The 19,141-nt window shown below is 41.9% G+C and overlaps 5 protein-coding genes across 5 annotated transcripts; 3 read left to right on the top strand and 2 right to left on the bottom strand.

Moving 5' to 3' along the window:
• Window positions 1-172: 172 nt before the first annotated feature.
• Window positions 173-2,311, bottom strand: PCOAH_00010110 (Uncharacterized protein; the record flags this gene model as incomplete). Its single annotated transcript, XM_020057820.1, has 1 exon — window positions 173-2,311. The coding sequence occupies one exon, from the start codon at window positions 2,309-2,311 to the stop codon at window positions 173-175; it is 2,139 nt and encodes a 712-aa protein (XP_019913612.1).
• Window positions 2,312-5,291: 2,980 nt separating this feature from the next.
• Window positions 5,292-6,233, bottom strand: PCOAH_00010100 (Uncharacterized protein; the record flags this gene model as incomplete). Its single annotated transcript, XM_020057819.1, has 4 exons — window positions 5,292-5,626; window positions 5,759-5,908; window positions 6,044-6,064; window positions 6,164-6,233. 4 exons carry the CDS (start codon window positions 6,231-6,233, stop codon window positions 5,292-5,294), a joined length of 576 nt encoding a protein of 191 aa, XP_019913576.1.
• Window positions 6,234-8,590: 2,357 nt separating this feature from the next.
• Window positions 8,591-13,558, top strand: PCOAH_00010090 (Uncharacterized protein; the record flags this gene model as incomplete). The annotated part of the gene is made up of 2 exons (XM_020057818.1): window positions 8,591-10,398; window positions 10,570-13,558. 2 exons carry the CDS (start codon window positions 8,591-8,593, stop codon window positions 13,556-13,558), a joined length of 4,797 nt encoding a protein of 1,598 aa, XP_019913481.1.
• A 1,130-nt stretch (window positions 13,559-14,688) lies between these two features.
• PCOAH_00010080 (hypothetical protein) lies at window positions 14,689-16,442 on the top strand (the record flags this gene model as incomplete). The annotated part of the gene is made up of 7 exons (XM_020057817.1): window positions 14,689-14,844; window positions 14,975-15,076; window positions 15,326-15,418; window positions 15,575-15,665; window positions 15,883-15,953; window positions 16,096-16,191; window positions 16,401-16,442. The coding sequence occupies 7 exons, from the start codon at window positions 14,689-14,691 to the stop codon at window positions 16,440-16,442; spliced, it is 651 nt and encodes a 216-aa protein (XP_019913519.1).
• Window positions 16,443-17,614: 1,172 nt separating this feature from the next.
• PCOAH_00010070 (Prohibitin) lies at window positions 17,615-18,433 on the top strand (the record flags this gene model as incomplete). Its single annotated transcript, XM_020057816.1, has 1 exon — window positions 17,615-18,433. One exon carries the CDS (start codon window positions 17,615-17,617, stop codon window positions 18,431-18,433), a length of 819 nt encoding a protein of 272 aa, XP_019913550.1.
• Window positions 18,434-19,141: the final 708 nt, after the last annotated feature.

The following is a 19,141-nucleotide window of genomic DNA, read 5'->3' as shown; positions in this document are numbered from 1 at the left end:
ACGGGGGGTGGGGATATAAGCCACACACATGTGTAGATGCAAGAATAAAAATACAGGTGCAGGAGAAATGAAAAGGCTAGCCATGAATTAAACAAATGAGTGAGTGGTAGACTGGGAGAATTAGATTGCCACACTGAAGAGGCAATTTAGGACAGCCACCCATTTGACATTTTTAACAAATGAATAAGAGCAACGCAATGGAGGAGAGGAGAACCAGGGCGTGAGATAAGTTTGCAGAGAAACTTCCACTTTGGTATTCGAAGCTTTTGAAGGCTTGTTCCACGTCGGCTGTCAAGGCTTCCACGTCCACATTTTTTTTGATGATATCGTCGGTTTTTTCTCCGAGCTCGTCCCCTACCACTACGATGAGGGGGGAGGCGCTTCCGTTGTTTCCATTTGGGGCGTTTTCATTTTGAGCATTTACATTTGCGCCGTTTCCATTTTGGGCGTTTCCATTTGCGGCGTTTCCACTTCCGTTGGCCTCCTTCCCGTCTGGACCATTCTGCGAGTTGCCGACCTGCAGCACGGACAGACTTCCCTTCGAATTCTTGAGCGCTTTCCTGTTCTGTTCAATTTCGCGCAACTCCTCCAGTTTCAGCCTTTCGTAGAATAAATTGTACTTGCTGGAAAACTCGGTTATCATGTCTTCTTCCTCCGTCGCAGCTTTTAAGTCGGAGTTTTCTATTAGCTGGCCATTAACTAGCTTTTTCTTGCAATACATTTTGGCGTCTCTTGTGGGGGACGGCGTCATCATAATGAAGGACTGAATGATGAATAGGATGGCTGCCTGCGGCTTTATGAGCAAGCGCATTAACATGGTGTTGTCGCTTAGGTCGAAGAAGGAACTCTCTATGAGCTTCTTAATTCCTTCATCGTCTATTTGGCTAGTCGGTTCGTTCTTCTCGAATTTTATGATGTTTGTGTTTTTGAGCAGATCTCTGACCAGCACTACGACGTCCTTTGTCCTCGAGGAGCTGGTGCCGTACAGGGGGGTGTTCAGGGGGGAAGTAGCTACACTGTTGGTAGTAGCGGTCGTGTTGGTAGTAGCGGCCGTGTTGGTAGTAGCGGCCGTGTTGGTAGTAGCTGCACTGTTGGTATTAGTAGCCGTGTTGGTATTAGTTGCCGTGTTGGTATTAGTTGCCGTGTTCGTAGTAGTAGCAGTGGTAGCAGCAGCCGTGTTGGTAGCAGGAACCGTGTTGGGGGCCGCCGTGGCCATGTTTGCGCTTTGGTTGCCCCCCGCGGTGGAGGACGGGTCACCCTTCTCGTCGACGCTCAGGACGCCTTGCGTAACTTGGCTCACACCTCTGGACTGCACGAAGGAGCCACGTGTGCCCCCGGCATGGTGCTTGTAACTGCTCAAGCTGTGCATAATATCCTCGTTATTCAGGACCTCATTTTTGGACTTCTCATTGATCTTCTTGAGAATATTTTTCGTCCTGTAGTTGGTCAAGCTTTCATGGATAGCGACCAATCGCTCGACGAACCCTCCCTTTTCTAACAATTTAATGGCAAAAGCGGGAAAGTATGAATAGTAGTCTGAAAAAGCTTTATACGCCTGGTTCATTAAGGCTTCATAATTAACCTTGAGGATTCCAAAATTTTCATACGACAAACTGTTTGATACTAGGGGAGAATTGTTTCCGTTTCTTAACTCACATAAAATGCCTGCAATGGCTTGCTCTCTTGTTTTTAAAACATCGATCATATTTTTGGACCACAACTTTTCCGTGATTTCTGTGACGGAGCTTCTAATGTCGGAGAATAATTCTATAGATGCATTGTAAATATCCTTCAAATCTTCATCAATACAAGTGGACAGAACTTTGTAATTCTGTATGATCGCGTTGAATGTGTTTTCTTCGTTCTTCTTATCGATGAAGGATTTCAGCAACACGTTGCTGAAGGCCACCTTGGAGTTGCATAACTTTTGATAAGTAAATTGCTGAATTAATTTTTCGTACTCCGGACTTGTGCAGGGGAAGGTCAAGGGAGTTTTGTCCTTTTCGTGAAGACAAACGTTCGTATATTTTAGTTTTGAACAGAGGTGATCATCGGTTAATTTGCTCTGGAGAGGTTCCATGATGGAGGTAAACACATCTTTTTCGTTCACCATTTTTTCCATCATTTCTTCCGCCATCTTTTGAATTTCGCACGTGTCTTGGTTGTCACCGGAGGGTTTGTTCTGGCCCCCACTCGAGTCATCGCTCTTTTCCGGAACTAATGCCTGCGGATTGTTCCCATTTCGTATCAAAGCGTTCGTAGCGCTGAGTATTGCGCTAAGTAGGACTAGCAAGGAGCCGTTGCACTTCATCCTTTTGTATCAATGCATAAGTGACAAATCGACTAGCGACAGGGGGGGGACGAGTAGGTGTGTATATACGCGTGCGTCAGTATACCTATCCGCGTTGTGAAGTTTATCCCAACTCTCCTACGCAATCATGCAGAAAGTAACACAAAAATTGCGCGCAGAAAGTGGGGGCGGGATCGGACTGGTTTACTACATGTGCTGCGTCAAGCTATAGGCTTAAGGATTTCCGCTTTTTTTTTTTTTTTTTCTTATCTCGTTCGTGAAGAAAAAATTTTCTATATCTATATATACATTTATTTATATAACGCTTCCTCCTTTTTTTTTTCAAAACGTGCGAATTAATGGTGTGTAAATGTATGGCTCCTACTTTTTGAAGCAATTTGGAAATTTACGTCTTCGTTAGCTTAAAGTGAAATGGAAAATTTTATTCATGAAGACGTTAAGCGAAGGGGTGGGAAAAAAAAAAAAAAACATGTATACATATATATAAACAAGGAAAATAGAACAACACGAAACAAGTGAGAGATCAATTCTGTTGTATAATTCGCGATGTGGATCCGTTTTTTAGTTTGTTACAAGGCGAAAAAACACGACAGAAGGAAATTACTCTTTCTCTCAAGAAGCCAAGGTTGAACGAAATTGTTAGAAGCGTTTGTACGTAAGATTAATTAAAGTGTAGAACGATGAATTAAAGGGGGCACTCACTTTTTTTTTTTTTTGAATGAAGTGAACTAGCTTTTTTTCCACACAAGTCAGAAAAAAAAAAAAAAAAAAAAAAAAAAAGAAAATATACAAATATGAAAACTTACAAATGTGAAAACGTAAAATGTGAAAACGTACAAATATGAAAATGTACAAATATGAAAACGTACAAATGAACAAGCGCAAGCTAAAAGAAAAACAAAAAAAAAAGGCGCGGTAAATTTGTGTAAAATTACACGGGGTATAGAGAATTTTAGCTATCTCATATGTAACATTAAAAAAAAAAAAAAAAAAAAAAAAAAAAAAACTCCACTCTCTTTGTATATACAACTGCAGGTTTATATCTCCCGAGTTGCTAAGTAAATTTTGTGGAAATCACGAACTAGCAGTATAGCAGCATGGAAACTGGCAATATTTTTAAAAGATACGCAAATGAAGGAAAAAATGTGTTTGTCAAAAGAAATCACCAATTTTCGTGAAAGAAGAGCAATTCCCTTTTGAGGACAAATGCCATTTTTTGCAAAACAACATAGCAACAGCCACAACGAAAGGATGAGGCTTAAAATCATGAACAACTTTAAAAAAAAAATTTCAAATTTAAATGGCATAATCTTCCAAATTTTCACATATAAGACAAAAAGGAAATTTACGAACATGAATATTATATAACATTTATCCAGCATTGCGTGTTGTTATGCAACATTTATGTTTCTTTTTTCCTTTTTTTATTCGCACAAAATGCTCGCGCTTTCGTTAAAACATGCAACTGACTCCACGAGTTTCACATTTGTGTTCAGTTTTTTGTGTGTTGCCAGAAAAAAAAGATCAGTGTTGCATTTTTTTTAATTATGAAGGGTTATGGAGTGTGAAAAAGGCTGTTTTTTTCTTGGGGTCCATATTGTGCCACGATGTTGAAAAAATCAGGCAAGTTCGCAAGTATGTACTTGTATGTAACTATATGTGTTTTTTTTTTTTCCGGAAAAACTTTCATTTTTTCCTGATTGTACGGCAAAATTAAAACCGTTTGGCTGGTGTGCATGCATCGAGCTACTTGAAAAAAAAAAAAAAAAAAAAAAAAAAAATATGAACAGTTAATATGGATGGCTAGTAAAGACAATCAACATGGACGGTTAATTCAATTTGGCAACCATGAAAACAACCCCTAGTAAAATTTTTCACATAAGTAGAATAATTTACCCATGTCTCCCTTTCTCTTTTTTCAACTCACCAAGGTTGGGAACATGTCTGGAAAATGCAACACCTTTTCACAATAAAGCGTGGAGACTTTTTTTGGAGGGTTGCTAAGTTATGAAACGTAACGAAGCCGTTCTTGTGGGCATTTTCCGCGATCACTCTTTACGAGTAGCTTTTAGGCCTCATATACTTGTTATTTTTTTTTTTTCAACTCCAAGGCAGAAGTAGTTATTGCTCATTTGTGGATCCCAATATATGAGGCGAAAAAATTAAAAAACAAGACAATATGTGTTGCGTTTTTTACATGCACCATGGGGGGAGGTGTAGACTCGTTTGAGCGTGGCATATGTTGTAAGGGTTCCACACACGGGTATGCATGTGTATACATATATATAAAGGAGGGGGAGGGAACCAAGCGGCTTGGGTAAAGCCTAGGGGAAATAGTAAAATCATGCGAACACACATGTTTGTGCGTGGAGGCGTATGCAAACACGCATGCACTTTTTTTTTTTTACGCACCCTTAACAGCTATAAAGAGAAATTGCTCGTGTGCGCACGCCGCACTGAGACAGCTCCACCTTTATGAGGTCTTAAAATTAAGGCCCGTAAAATTTTACTTTTAAAATTTGCACAAAAGGAAGTGCGAAGGTAGGTGTTCCCAAATAGACAGTCCAAATAGGGGCTCCCCAACATTTCGCACTTTGGAAAAGCGTTTATAACGTTTACATGCATTCATGACTGAATTTTTCCCAGCGAGGGATTAAACAAATGTATTTTTCATCATAAGTTAATTAAAAATGGGTGCAGCGTTGCGTTACTTTATGTCACGTTAGGATAGCTGTTTAGTATAAGAGGGACAGGGTTAATTTTTTTATCATAAAAAATGAAAGGTGAGACGGGTTCTGACGTGACAGCGTCTCCAGAAGGAGCGACAAAATTGTTACTCTGGCTGTGCACAAGTGGGTAGCATCGGGTCGGGAGGCCTCAAAAAGGAGAAGTGTGCCCGTGTAGAGCTGAGGCAAAAGGCTGCACTATTTTGACGTCACATAATTTGATTTGACCTTACTTTATTTGCATGTTTGTCTGGTCATTCTGCCGTTTCCTCCTCATTATATAACTCCCCCTGTAGCATCCTTACGACCGCGTTGTCTCTAATCAGCTCGTCTGAAATTAAACTGACATAGTCAAACTTACAATGAGGGCACTGCACATCTGTGTTGGATTTTTCCTGTAAGCAGTTTGGGCATTTTAACCTGGACACGATGAAGTCTAAATTTCCTTCGTCTTCCAAATTTTGCAATGCTATGTCGTTTCCTATTGACACCCCATCGATTAAAATTTGAGGCAACACAACTCCGTTTTCGTTTGACTGCAGAAATTCGTCTTCCTTCCACTTGTTGAAAAGCTCCTCGTCTTTCAAGTCTGAAAAGGGGTGAGCGAATTACACGTGTAGAGGAAATGAATTAAAGTGGGGGGTGACACAGGAAAGGATTCACCAAAGCGTGTAGTTAGTAACTGAACAGGTGAGACATTTCTAGGTAATAATTTGCTCACTTTTTGCCGTGCTGGTGTCCCTATTGGAGTCTACAACAACGTAAAGGTACTTTTTACAATTCAGTAAGTTCTGTGCCCTTAGGGAAGAAAAGAAGGACGATTTTATTCCCCCCAGAGACGTCGTTATGAGGACGATCTCTGCTTCTTGCACTGGGAGGGGGCAAATGGTTATGAAGTGTGTAGTCTATGTAATGATGGACGGGTCCGCGTTGTGCATGCAAGGGGTATCACTAGTTTGTGCCTTGCTATTGTGAATTTTTTTTTTTTTTTTCTTTGAATGCTTACTCAATGAGATTCCTTCTTCCCCTGAGGAGGCGAAAAAAATGAGAACAAATTAACCACATTTGCAACGCGAGCATTGGACAAACCCCATAAACGCTCCGTTCCCTTTTTTTTCCGTCTTACCTTCATATTGTAACTCCGTGTTGTCGTTCTCCACAGCCTCAGGGGGGGCTTCCACGTTTTCAGTTTCCATGGCGTGAAAATGTGCATGTGCGTGTAAACGTTGCGTGGGAGGTTGCGCGTATTTATGCACACATGGATACACATGCAAATGTACCCGCAAGCGAATGCGCAGATTGGGGGCTGGCCCGGTAGGGACGTTTTGCCCCAGGCGTAAATCGCTTTGGAAGAAAAGAAAGGGCAGAACAACGAAAAAACGAGCTAATTAACGAGGTAACTAAGGGACAGGAAAAGGTGAAAATTAGGCCCCCCCTGCGGTTTGCCCTAGTAGGATTTCGAACCGTAACAACTTCCGCTGTCGAACATTTTTCGGATGAGGAAAAGGCACAAAAAAGGGGAAATTAAAGAGGGGGGAAAAATATATTGCTCAGAAATTACTAACGAATTGAAAATTAAAAAAACGTATGTGTGGATGTTTTTCCTGTGTTTACTTTTTTATTTTTGCACATGTTCATTCTGTTGTCTATCTGTGTGAGCGCGTTTATGTGTGTACGAGTTTGCTCTTCTCATCCGTCCGACAAATTTATTTCACGTATGTACAATAATAAGTGTTTCCCCGAATGCGAACATGCAGACTGTAAGAACCATCTAATTCCCCTTTTTTTTTTTTTTAAGATTAATTTCGCTAAACTGGTCTCACAAATTGTTCCAGATTTTATTTTACCTCATAAAAAAAGAATTTTTTTGCAGTACGATTTTGCTTATTTTTGCTGGCACGATGGAAAAAATTTGGGAAAGTTTAAAAATATTTTCTAAAGGTAAAACTGGGGAAAAAATAAATCCACGCACACGGTTCGCTTTTTGTCCGATTTGTGCCATTTTTTTTCTTAAATGCAAAAATGGGAGAATGGGACGGGAAAAAAGGAAGGAACATACACATGTGCGTCCGTCGATCCGTCCGCCCATAATTAGTAAACGTGGCGTCCATTTTGTGTTGATGAACATACCCGCACGGGTGACACATCACAAGGGGGAGGTAACTCCTAAGGAAAAGCAACTGGTGGAACTAAACTACCGAATATTCTGCAGTCGATTCCAAAATATGGCCCTCTTGTGTGTTCCGCGAATGGTGGACACGGTGATGATCTCCGTATACACAAAGACTCATGTGGATGGAAGTCTGCGCCATTGGAAAACTTCCCCCGCTGCTGTCCTTTATCCAGGAGCATCACATGTGAGTTCCTCTGCAGGTGCGAAACAAAGCAAGCAAACCTGTCACCTTATGTACAAGAATTTCACTTGAGAATGATGTAGGTGCTGCACACGTGAGGTCCCGCTGGTAAATATTTTGCTTTTACACTTTGTTCGTCTCAACTTTAACTAAAAAAGGATGACCAATGGAACTGTTATCTTAAGAATGGGTGTGCCTACTTTCTTTTTTTTTTTTTTTTTTAAGTTGAAGGTGGTGTCATTTTTTAGGTGACAATGGGTGCAGATCAGATAATTTGTCCTCCGCCTCCTTTTTATACTCACTAAAAAGGGGGTGGCGATTCAGGATTCATTGGAGCCGCATCGGAGAAGGGTAAAATTTGCTGCTATACATGAATAACCACGAACAGGCTAGATCGGGGTGCGAATTAGAATAGCAGTTCGCCTACCATGTGGAACAATTTCGGGGCACCTCCCTCAGGGATTCTAACAACTGATTGAGGGGAATTCCCCCCATATAGTGTAGAAAAAAAAAAAAAAAAAAAAAAAAAAATAGGATAATGGTTTGCGCGTCACAAGAGTCAAGTGTGCGCTAAGTAGGGGCTGTGGTGACGCACGGAAATGGTCGCAGCGGGTAGTCATGAACGTGTAAACTTGTGATCGCCTCAGCACCACAGCACATTAAAGTACGTGCTTCATTTCGTGCACAAACGGGGGAGTATAATATGGGAGGACCCCCCGTCGATCGAGCCTTCCTAATGAGCTCTACCCTCTTCCGTGTTCCTTTAAGTGTAACAAATAACAAAAAAAAGAGAAAAAAAAAAGCAACACGTAAGGGGGATACCTACCTGATGAGGGCGGATGAACTTCTGATGGGGAAGCTGCGATTTGAAAAATTGAGAAGGCTGATAAAATCGGGAGTGCCAACAAGTTAAAACACACAGTAGCGATAGAAGTAGCCGTGGTAATAGTAGGGGTGATCTTCGCAGCCGCTGTGGTCATGGCTATATGGGGAAGAGGAGGGATACCGATTTGTGTAGCCAGCCGGGGTCACAACTGAAGGGATCGTTTTGAGGCCACACGCTCGAACGTGCACACATATGGAAGAACCCCACCGGCTAAGGCAGACGAGAACACATCACCCATGCGTGAACCCACACGTGAAGGTGCGCGTACCCAGCTCCAGTTACCCGAAAGGAAGAACTTAAGAAGAGAGGTAAGATGGAGCTGTACGATGAGGAGATCTACGAGCGGGCAAGTGTAAACGTTAGCGTAATTCTTAATGACGACATAAAAGAGGAGATCATAGAAAATTTGAAGCAAAATATGAAGGACAGGAATGTGAAAATAAGCAGCTACGATTATGGCAGAATTCACAAAATAAATTCTTGCGCGAGTGAGGGGGCAGATGGGGGTGAGGAGGAAGGTGGACATTCCATGCTGATGCACGATTGGCTGAAAAAGATGAAGGTGGCTTCGTCTGTTGTGATATTTTGCGTGGACTGGCAAGGGATTGCTAATGAGGGGGGGGAAGACAGGGAAATTCCAACTGGCAATAATCCAACTGGCAATAATCCAACTGGGGAAATCCCAACTGGAGATAGTCCTTCCCTGGAGAACCCCAACCAGGTGGACCCCTCCCAACCGGGTGAACCCCAATTCACCTACCCCTGCGTGCAGAACGCAGCTTTCATGAGCCAAGTGAACAAAGACCTGATGGAGCGAATAGAAGAAATAAACGCAATAATCATGAGGAGGAAAAAAATCTGCAAAATCATTGTGCTGGTTATTCTACCAGAAAATACACAAAACACGGAGGAGTACATAAAATATATTAGCCAGCTAAATTCTAAAAATATCAGCGCCATTTTTATCACGTTAGGGCTGAAGGAGATACATAACAAAATAAGAAAGTTAGAAAATCTTCTGAGGGATTGTATTAATGCCTTTTTTAAGCAACACATAGTCAGCTTTGAGAGGAAAAGTGGACAAAACATACTCACTTTTTTTAACTATAATTTTAAAAAGGCATATGTTTTAGAAATCCTAGAAAGGTATGATGAAAGTATGAAGATTTACGTGAACCTATGTAAAGTCTTTTATGAACATGCAGGGGAAAATACCTTTCCTGACAAGCACACTTTTTTCAAGTATGTTATTTTTTTCAACTCAGTCAGTATTCGGATGATATACATATATTTATTTTTCAAAGATTTTAAAAAGGCTATTCATCATATTTATACGCATAATAAGATCATTTACTTGGCACTAATGCGGGGGGAGGGGGGAGAAATGGAGGATGCTAAGAATGGTGGAAATGATGAGGAGGTTGTAGGAGATATACCCAATGTTGTGGGGAGACTTTCGCAGGTCATTTCCATGTATGGCATAACTGGTTGCTCTGATTTGATTACCTCTTTGAAGTGTTCAGATAATTTCACAGTAGACGCACCAAATGGGGAAGAAAATCGCCCCACGATTGAGAATGCCCACCTCCTGTACGACCTCACGATGAAGGAGTACCTATACTACAACCTGCTATCCTGCATCTACCTCTATTTTTACAGAATTGTAAAAAACATGAACATGAACCTAAGGGATACAGTGTTGTATGGGATGTACTGCTGCTTCTGCGTGTATTACATGTTGAAGGCACGCAGGAAGAGGGACAAAATAGTCGAGGCCTTTTCTCCTGTCACCCAATTTGAGAGTTATTTTAAGATGTGCCAGGGTTCAGTTTTACAGGACTTTATCCTAAACTTTCTGATCGAAATGTATGTCATCATTAGCACCAAGCAGATTAGCAATTTGTTTCGACTGGTCATTTATTTTTTGTGTCTGATTTATTACGAACGGGGGAATTATCGCTTTTGTCTCTACTTGTTGCTGTCGTTTTATGGCAGCAGGGAGGATTCCTCCGTTTTTAGTGCAATCAGTGAGAACGCCTTGAGGGAGGGGATCTGTCCCTTGGGCGAGTTGCACGCCCTGTTGAGGGTGATATCGGAGAAGCGGAGCTATGAGCGCACTCGGTAAGGAATAGCGACATTGCACATTATCTGCATCGCACGTTGGTGGCTTCCTAACTTTGTTGCTTCGTCCGATGAAGTGATCCGCTGATCTGCATTTCTGTCCAGTGCACCCATTTTCGATCCCACCTTGTGTGTTAATTTTTTTGTCTTTTTTTTTTCCCCTCCCCGCAGTAACTCACATACGCACGAACCCATGTTGCTTCTTACGCTGAGTTGCATGGGCCACCTGTTACACCCGGATAAATGGGGAAGCGTCGAAGACGGATCTCCCCCGAAAGAAGAACCGCTTAACATCAAGGAGTACGAACACATGTTCTTCCAAATATGCTTCGAGTATTTAAACGACCTAATAAGGAACAAGAAAAAAAGAGAAGAGAAAATTTTTTGTGACTTTTTCGTTAAGTATTTTGAAAGCATAAAAGGAGAAGGGGTCCCCCCTCCCGAGGAACCACCCACTATATCGATACGAAACATCTGCGTAAAGTTATATTGTTTGATTAAACCTAATGGGATATCCTCCTTTTTAGAAATAAAAAACGGGACCCACGTAGATTTCCCCTTTTTACCTTTTATCGGCATCTCTATGGACAGCCACTTGTCCTTGTACCAGTTAACCTTTTCTAATAAATTCGATGGAGTCATTTTTGCTACAGCGGAGGTGAACGGGAAAAGTGTGTTGGACTGCATAGAGAAGGAGGGTGTGCTCATTCAGGATCGTCACTGTAGGAATGACTCACCTGAGAACGCCCCCTGGAAGGGGTTCTCCTTGGGGGAAAAAAACATAGTGAGTTTTTTTTTACCTGGGGGGGGGAAAAAAGAAGTAGAAGTAAACTACGTGGATCTTTATTTGAACATTTCTTCGAACATTGTTCGGATGCGAATTCAGCAAGTTAGTGTATCCATTCTGAGGGAGAAGTTCCTCGAGAGAGTTCCGCTGAACAATGAACCCTGCAAGGTAGACAAGGTAGGCAAGGTGAGCAATGTAAGCAATGTAAGCAACGCAGACGATGAAGGATCTGCACAGAAAGAGACCATAAATCATGCTACGATTGATACTCCGTCTGGGGAAACTACCAACGGGGTAATTATCACACCACCTCCGAAGGAACCAAAAAAAGAGGAAAGAAAAATCTTCCAAATGAGAGTCGTAAAAGAAGGAAGGGAAGAATTAAATTCTTTCAAATTGAAGGAAGGAGTGTACCTAAATAATTATAGGAACAAAATTGTACCAAACGGAAAGAGTAAATTTCTTCAGAAGGCACTGTCCAATTATGTGCATTATTTCGTACACTGTGGGAACGATGTTCTATACCTAAACGAATACAACCCCGTGTATATTTTTGTGAGGTACTCTAAATATGTAAAAAGTTTTGAGTTTCGTTTTTCATATAACTTTGAGGGGGAGAATGATTTGCTTGTTTATACGTTGACCAGGGAGGGTAATGTTGTGGGGGTGCGGCAGGTCAGTAGAGGTCAAAGGGTTGCGTTTTTTGGCGGGGGCGAGGAGGTATGCAGGTTGGTGAACGGGGGTAGCAATGATTGCAGCGGTGGTGATAGTAGCAGCTGCGATAATAGTGATGGTAGCAACTGCAATAATAGTAATAGTGGCCGCACGTCCAACGGGGATAACCCGGGGCTATTTATGAACCAGGAGGAAGTGAAAGAATTGGTCATGGATGAGACCCTTCACGAGTTGCTATCGCACCGTGCCAGTGCAGAAGTGGACTCCAAGTTAATCCAGCCAGAAAAGGATCTATTCTTTTTTCAAGTGGAACAGGAAGGAAAACATGTTGATGCGGGGGAAAAAATGTATGGCAGAAGCAACTTCTGCAACCAGTGCTGCATGTCGTATGGAAGGAAAAGGGGAAGAAGCGATTTCCCCTTTTATGCAGACGTCGAGGAGAAGGTGATGTGTGTCCCACTTCTTGTATATCCAACCCGGGGGAGCAAACACGTGAATGTCATTTTTGACTTTTCCTTTAAAAGCGCCGAATTTGAGGACCAGCTGAAGTATCCAGGGAGGTATTCCCTAGAGCCATCTGTCATAACGATGGTCACGAGGATTGGCCGTGATGGAGGGGGCGCCACTGAAGAGGAAGAAGAAGAAAACGGGGGTCTAAAAGGGGATAGTATGAATGGGGGCACCACGGAGGAGGTTTCCACGCCAACGTCCACACCGAAGGACTGCCAAAGTGACGTGCAACTTGTAAACCATCGTAAGAAGGAAGAGACAAGCACCGGGTGGAGGAACGACGGAGTGCAGTACTACCTATACCTACACAACAACAACGCGCATGGAATCATCGTTGAAGAAATAAGGGGAGGGACATTGAAAGGTACCGTGGAGATAACGCACAAGAGTACCTACTGCAACATTGTAAAGGAAAACAATCCAGAAGGGGGTGGCATTATGGTAAAGTACCACTTGAACGTTAGGAAACTTTTTTTCCCGTTTAACAGAATGTGGAAGAATGTCACCCGTACCCTTGAGGTGAAGGTGCCACCTGCCAATCCGATGGAAAACAGAATGTGTAGCAGCGAAGGGAACCACTATCCCCCACTGAAGGACGCGAAGAAAAGCAAAATAAGGATAGACCTCCTTTACGAAAGAACGGCAAAATGCAACGAAATTTTTGTCCTTGAATCGGTCATTACTAATGAGACGAATATCACCGAGGAAGTTATAATTTTTTTGTACGACCGGAAGAGGGGTGGGCGTAATCAAGGGGGGAAAAGAAAGGAAGAAGGTGTTGTCATGAGGAGCCTTTGGGATGGACCCAGTAGCATACAGAGTAGGAAGAAGGTGCACAAATTCAAATTAAAGAGTGAGCAGGAATACTATAATAGTAATAATACATCCGGAAGTAGCTCCGATTCGTCTGTACTCTCATCAGACAACTTGGAAGATTTAATTGATCAGGATAACTACATGTCCGACGGTAAGAATGACGAATCTAGCAAGAAGACGTATATTATAACAGGGGGTAGGATAATGAAGAATATTCTGCTTCCGTATCAATCCATTAGGGTCAGATGGTCCTTTATTATTTTTGCGCACGGATATGTCACTTTGCCCAGCGTGCTAATCAAACGCAAGACCAAGATAAAAAACAACGTCAATGTTTTTTCATCCGCTAGTGTTGAGTTGTTCGTGGTGTAGCGGTGGTTCGTGGGGGGTACGTGCTCTCCAGTTAGGAGGCGTAATTTCGATCCCCTGTTGTACGTGTAATTTGTTCACCTTTTGGCTATTTATTTTTGGCCCGTCTTTTTTTTTTTTTTGTTTTTCCCTTATGAACAGCCATAGCGCGTTGTCTCCTTGGCGACATTTCTCGGCGCAACTCGCCCCTTGTTTTTTTCACGTAAAATTGTTCACTTTTCTGTGCGAAGTTGGTGTAGTCAAGATGGTGTGGGGATATTCCTCCGCAGGGGGCAGTCCTTTTTCTGGGGGGAGAAAAATTAAACTGCTCACGGGCCTTCTCATAGATCTACAGATGGCCATAGTTGGTTGCACGGGAAGGTAGTTCATCTAACGTGTAAGGGGTTGTGCCAGTTGGCGAGCACAGTTCCTCCTGTGACGTGTTGTCACCACCATCTGCGCATCATCATGGTCGTTTTTATTTTTTTCATTTTTACGACAGGGTGGGTGGAATGCCTGTCAAAGGTGACTAATTTTGTTAAACTTTTCAGAGGTGATAAATTTCCCCTATTTTCAGGGTTAATCGATCCTGTGGGCGTACGCAAAAATGTTTACAAAGGATGCTCATGAGTCTATGAAGTGCGGCATACGTTTTCCGTATAACGTGCGACTTTATAACCGCCCACCCTATGCCTTATATTTGGAATAGCGCAAGCCTCGAATTGAGAGCGGCCTAAACGGGAGCATGTTGCCCTCCCCAACACGTCACTTTTTTTATCCGAAACGGATTTGCTATGAATTGCAGCTAATTGTACAATTTAAAAAAAAAAAAAAAAAAAATATTAAAAAATTATCAATGAAAAAATTTCCATTTCAACGTTTCTTGCAATTTCGAAAAGGAGAGCAGGGAAATTTTTTCATTTCTCCTTAAGGCATATATATAAATGTAGATGATTCTGAGGCTGGCGGGCAAATGTTGCACAGCCATGTATGTTAACGGTATATTATGTATTAAAATTTTTTTCAAGTCAATTTTAGCGCACACTTGGAGTGAACAAATTTGCTGAGTTTGTGCTTCTTTACAAAATTGTCACTTTTTTTGTGAGTTTTTTTTGAGTCTCCAAGTTTGCTTACCCAAGAAGGATATTCCGAAGATGCCGCAATGGGGGGCCGGAAATTCGAGGGCGATAGAAGCCAGGATGCGAAAAAAAATGGAAAAAGACAAGAAGAAGAAAGAGGAGGAGGAGAAGAAGTTGGATGAATACTGGAAGGACGATGATAAGAAGGCCCAGGCCAAAATTCAGAGGAAGGTAAGGCCGCCCCACCGAACCCATTGTGTGGTTATTGACATGCCAAACTTTTTTTTTCTTTCCAAGGTTGGTAGCTTTCCTTTGTTTGGTCTCTGCCCCTCAAATGCACTACCTCTTTCTATTCTCGCAGATGGAAGCCGAAAATAAAAGACAACAGAAACTTGACAGGAAAAAAGAATTAAGGGAATTATACGGAGAAGAAGAAAAGGCACTCAAGTCGAACAAAGAAAGTGTAAGTCTATTTGCGGGAAATGTGTCTCAACGAAATTTTTTTTTTTTTTCTTAAAGCGTTTAAGCTGCTTTGTTGCAGTTTGGTCAATGCGAATTGTGTTTTTTTTTTTTTTTTTTTTTTTTTTTTTTCAATTGTTCTGATTGTGTTAACTCCATTATGGGTATAGTTGCTCCTTTATGCCTTTGCACGTCTTTTTATTACGTCCTACTTCTTCATATTATGCCCACTTTTCTTTTTCCCACCCCGCAGAAAGCAACCAATTCCAAGGTGACCCAGGCGCAAATCTTGCAAAGGCTCATCGAGGAGAAGAAGAAAGAAATTGAGGAGGATAAGAAGAAGAAGGTAAGGGGGGCACATAAGCTCGAAATTGTCCAATCGTAATCTGTAGCGCGTGAACCCACGTAGCCATTTACCAGGGTGTTATATGACACACACTGTGCCACGTTTCACCTTTCTATGTTTCTGTTTACGTTGCTTCTTCCCATTTTTGTTCTTTAGAATAATCTTAATGTGCACGAGATGGAGCTGGAGGACAACATCAACCACATCATGAGGGACGAGATTAACGACTATGATGAGTATATAAATGGTAAGCGCCAATGGGGGGGGCATACTTCCGAGAAAAGCAGAAAAGCATATATATATTGGGGATGTTCATCGAGGGGGGAGAGACCCTTCTTTGTAACTGTGCAATTTTGCCCAGTCCACGGTGTGGTTTACATGGCTGGAAGGGACGTATCTATTTATGCTACTTTTTGTTTCCCGTCCTCGCATCATTTTTTTTATTTTATTTTTTTTCCCCTTAGCAACCGGAATCGATAACGTCATTTCTGCGTTGGACAATGTCTCATTTGAAAGAACCAAAAAAGTGAAAGTTGTAAGTGGAAGAGGAAAATGTGCCTTCTCCGTTTTTTTTTTTCTTTCATAGTTACACAAAAAAGGGAGAACTATTTTGTCCATTTGGTACCATGCAAACGTACGATGCTTTATGATTGGCCATTTTTTTTTCATTTTACCAGGCGTATAAAAAATTCGAGGAGGAAAATCTGCCGCTAATTAAGGAGCAGTACAAGGGATTGAAACTGTCACAATTTAAGCAAATATTGTGGAAGCAGGTACACATTTTTTCTTTTTTTGGAGGGATGATTATTACGACAGAACGGTTAATTCGTTCTGTCCATGGGACGGCTCTCGTTCTAATTGATCACACTTATGTGTGTCCACATGGATAGACGGAAGTGCACGTCCGAGTGGACTTCCAATCGTGGCGTTCATCAAGTGACAACAAATTTGCATGCGCTATTCGCACCTTCCATTTTTTCAGTTTAAGAAGTCGCCCGACAATCCGATGAACCAGAGGGATTAAATCAGGAGCGTAGCACAAGCCGACATGTGATGGAGAAGATGTCGCTAATTTGACCCTGTTGGGTGCCGCCCCCTTTTTTTTATTCTCTGCATAATTTTGTTAATTAATTGGCTCGAAATTTATTCATTTTATAATATTGTTTCATTTTTTTTTTTTTTTGTTTGTTTTATTTGATTTAAAATGATAACCCATCGGAGGGGAAAAAGAAGAGGGCGGACGTGTGTGGGGGGGAGTCCCATCCCAAAGTTATACACCCTCTCCGGTCATTTTTGCTTATGTGTGAGTAGCCACATAAAGAGTAAAGACGCCGCAAGGCACGTTTCGCCACTTGTTCGATTTTTATTTGGCCACAGTGGGAGAAGATCCCCCACCTACAGCATAACTTTTTTTTTTAACCTTAACTGGCAGGATGCGTATCCACATGCAAACACATACGTACATTCAACCAACGCATGTTTTTTTTTTTCTTTTTTTTTTAAACGTACCAAATGGTAATAGCCCCAGTGGGGTGTTAAAAATAGGAGGAAAAAAAATTGTGTTGTTGTGAGTTGATTAGTTTGGAGGAAGGCGACTCCACCATGTTGCGTATGCCCTATGTATTCAGTGCACAAAAAAGGCATTTATATATTTACGTGCAATTTTTCCGTTTCGCCTCTTTGCTCTTTAGCGGTTATTTCAGGGGCGCCACGCCACATTATGTAACAACGGTAAAAATGGTTCTGCAATTTTTGCGCACTCCCCCCATATGACGTTATTTCCGCCTTAAAAATAACATTTCACATTATCCATCTTAACCACCCATGGTTTAATTACCTCTTTTTTTTGTTAACCCCACGCAACAGTGTAATTAATGGCGCTGTAGATTCGATGCGCATAATTGTAACACAGAAAGAAGCGTGTACTCACAGTAGATGTATTGCATACAAATTCGCACGTAAATTGTAGGCGTTGAAATTGCGACAGTTGTTTATTTACCGAATCGGCAGAGGGGGGTACCCGTCCCTAGCTCTTTCACCTGTACAAATTAATGAAGCAACTTGTGGAGGGATCTCGAGTAAATATTCGTTGGCATTTTTACACGCTTCGGCATCCAACTGCCGCTCCAATTCTATCTTAACACGCCTTCACTGGTCAATATATAATTCCTTCCGCACCTCCCCCCCTTCTGCGAAATGGAAAAACTGCTGTCGTCCGTGGGTAGGCTGAGTGTAGTAGCGGGGGGGCTGAGTTTAATCCCTTACACTTTCATTTACGACGTGGATGGAGGAGAAAGGTGCGTGATGTTTAATCGGTTTGGAGGAGTAAGCGAAAATACTTACGGAGAAGGAAGCCACTTCTACATCCCATGGTTCCAAACACCCTACATATATGACATAAAAATGAAGCCCAAGGTAATAAATACGACGACGGGAACGAGAGACCTACAGATTGTTACCCTTAGTTTGAGGCTACTCTTCAGACCGCACACAAAGCAGTTGCCTTACTTACATAGTACCCTGGGGCCAGATTACGATGAGCGTGTTTTGCCATCCATAGGGAATGAAGTGCTGAAGGCAGTTGTTGCAAAGTACAATGCAGAATCCCTTCTGACCCAAAGAGATAAAATTTCGAAGGAAATCAGAGAAAGCATCACGGCACGAGCCAAACATTTTAATATCCTTCTGGACGATGTAGCCATTACACACCTGAGTTATGGGAAAGAATTTGCAAAGGCCATCGAAGATAAGCAGGTGGCTCAGCAAGAAAGTGAAAGAGTGAAGTTTGTTGTAGCTAAAACTGAACAGGAGAAAATTGCCGCTGTTATTAAAGCGCAGGGAGAAGCGGAGGCAGCTAAGTTAATTTCTTCAGCTGTTAAGGAGTACGGAAATAGTTTACTTGAAATTAGGAAGTTAGAAGCTGCTAAAGAAATAGCCGAGAATTTAAGTAAGTCTAAAAATGTTACTTACTTTCCAGCTAGCTCTAATATTTTAATCAACCCTAAGAATTTGTAGGTTTTTTTTTTTTTTTTTTTTTTTTTTTTGCACAATTCAAGTTATGTTATGCGTGCGTGTACATTTTTAGACGCCTCGCAAATTGGTGCCCGTCTTTTTGTGGCAATTTTTTTCCATTCATTGCGCCATATTTTGTTCAATTGGAGCATCCTTACCGTATGGAGTTGTGTTTTCTTGCGCGGTTTGCAATGCGTCATGTTTGCACTTTTGCACACGTGGAGTGATAGCTGTATTCCCGTTCCTACATTTTTAGTGAACACGTTTTTGAACCACGCGTATTGTGTAACAAACCATTTTAACAAACATTCTAATGCATAGAAAAATATATATATATAAAGAAATAGACTGCGCAGTTAGTTTCGCCCTTTGTTCCGCGTCTCTCTTGTCAGCTACCCCCCAAACGGAGTCACAGTTGAGACTCCCTTTTGCAAACTGATTCGAATGGGGCTCCTACATGAAGAGGGGTAAGCCAGTACGCTGTCGATACATTTGGGGTGATGGAGTAGGTCTTGCACAGTCGAAATTTGCCAAACGTTGCCCGCATGTGCAGATGCTGCGTTGCTTAATTTGTGATAAGTCTCCCTGAAGTGGGGGCGGGAATCCGTCCCCTTCCATGTGACTAATTAAAGTGTGTACGTTGTAATAGGGTGAAAATGGTAATTGTTCTTCGGAGGGTGACCAGCACCCACTTGGACTTTTTTGTGCGAT

The sequence above is a fragment of the Plasmodium coatneyi genome, chromosome 5 (genome assembly GCF_001680005.1).
Source record: "Plasmodium coatneyi strain Hackeri chromosome 5, complete sequence".
NCBI lineage: Eukaryota > Apicomplexa > Aconoidasida > Haemosporida > Plasmodiidae > Plasmodium > Plasmodium coatneyi.
This window is presented reverse-complemented; position numbering and strand designations above follow the sequence as displayed.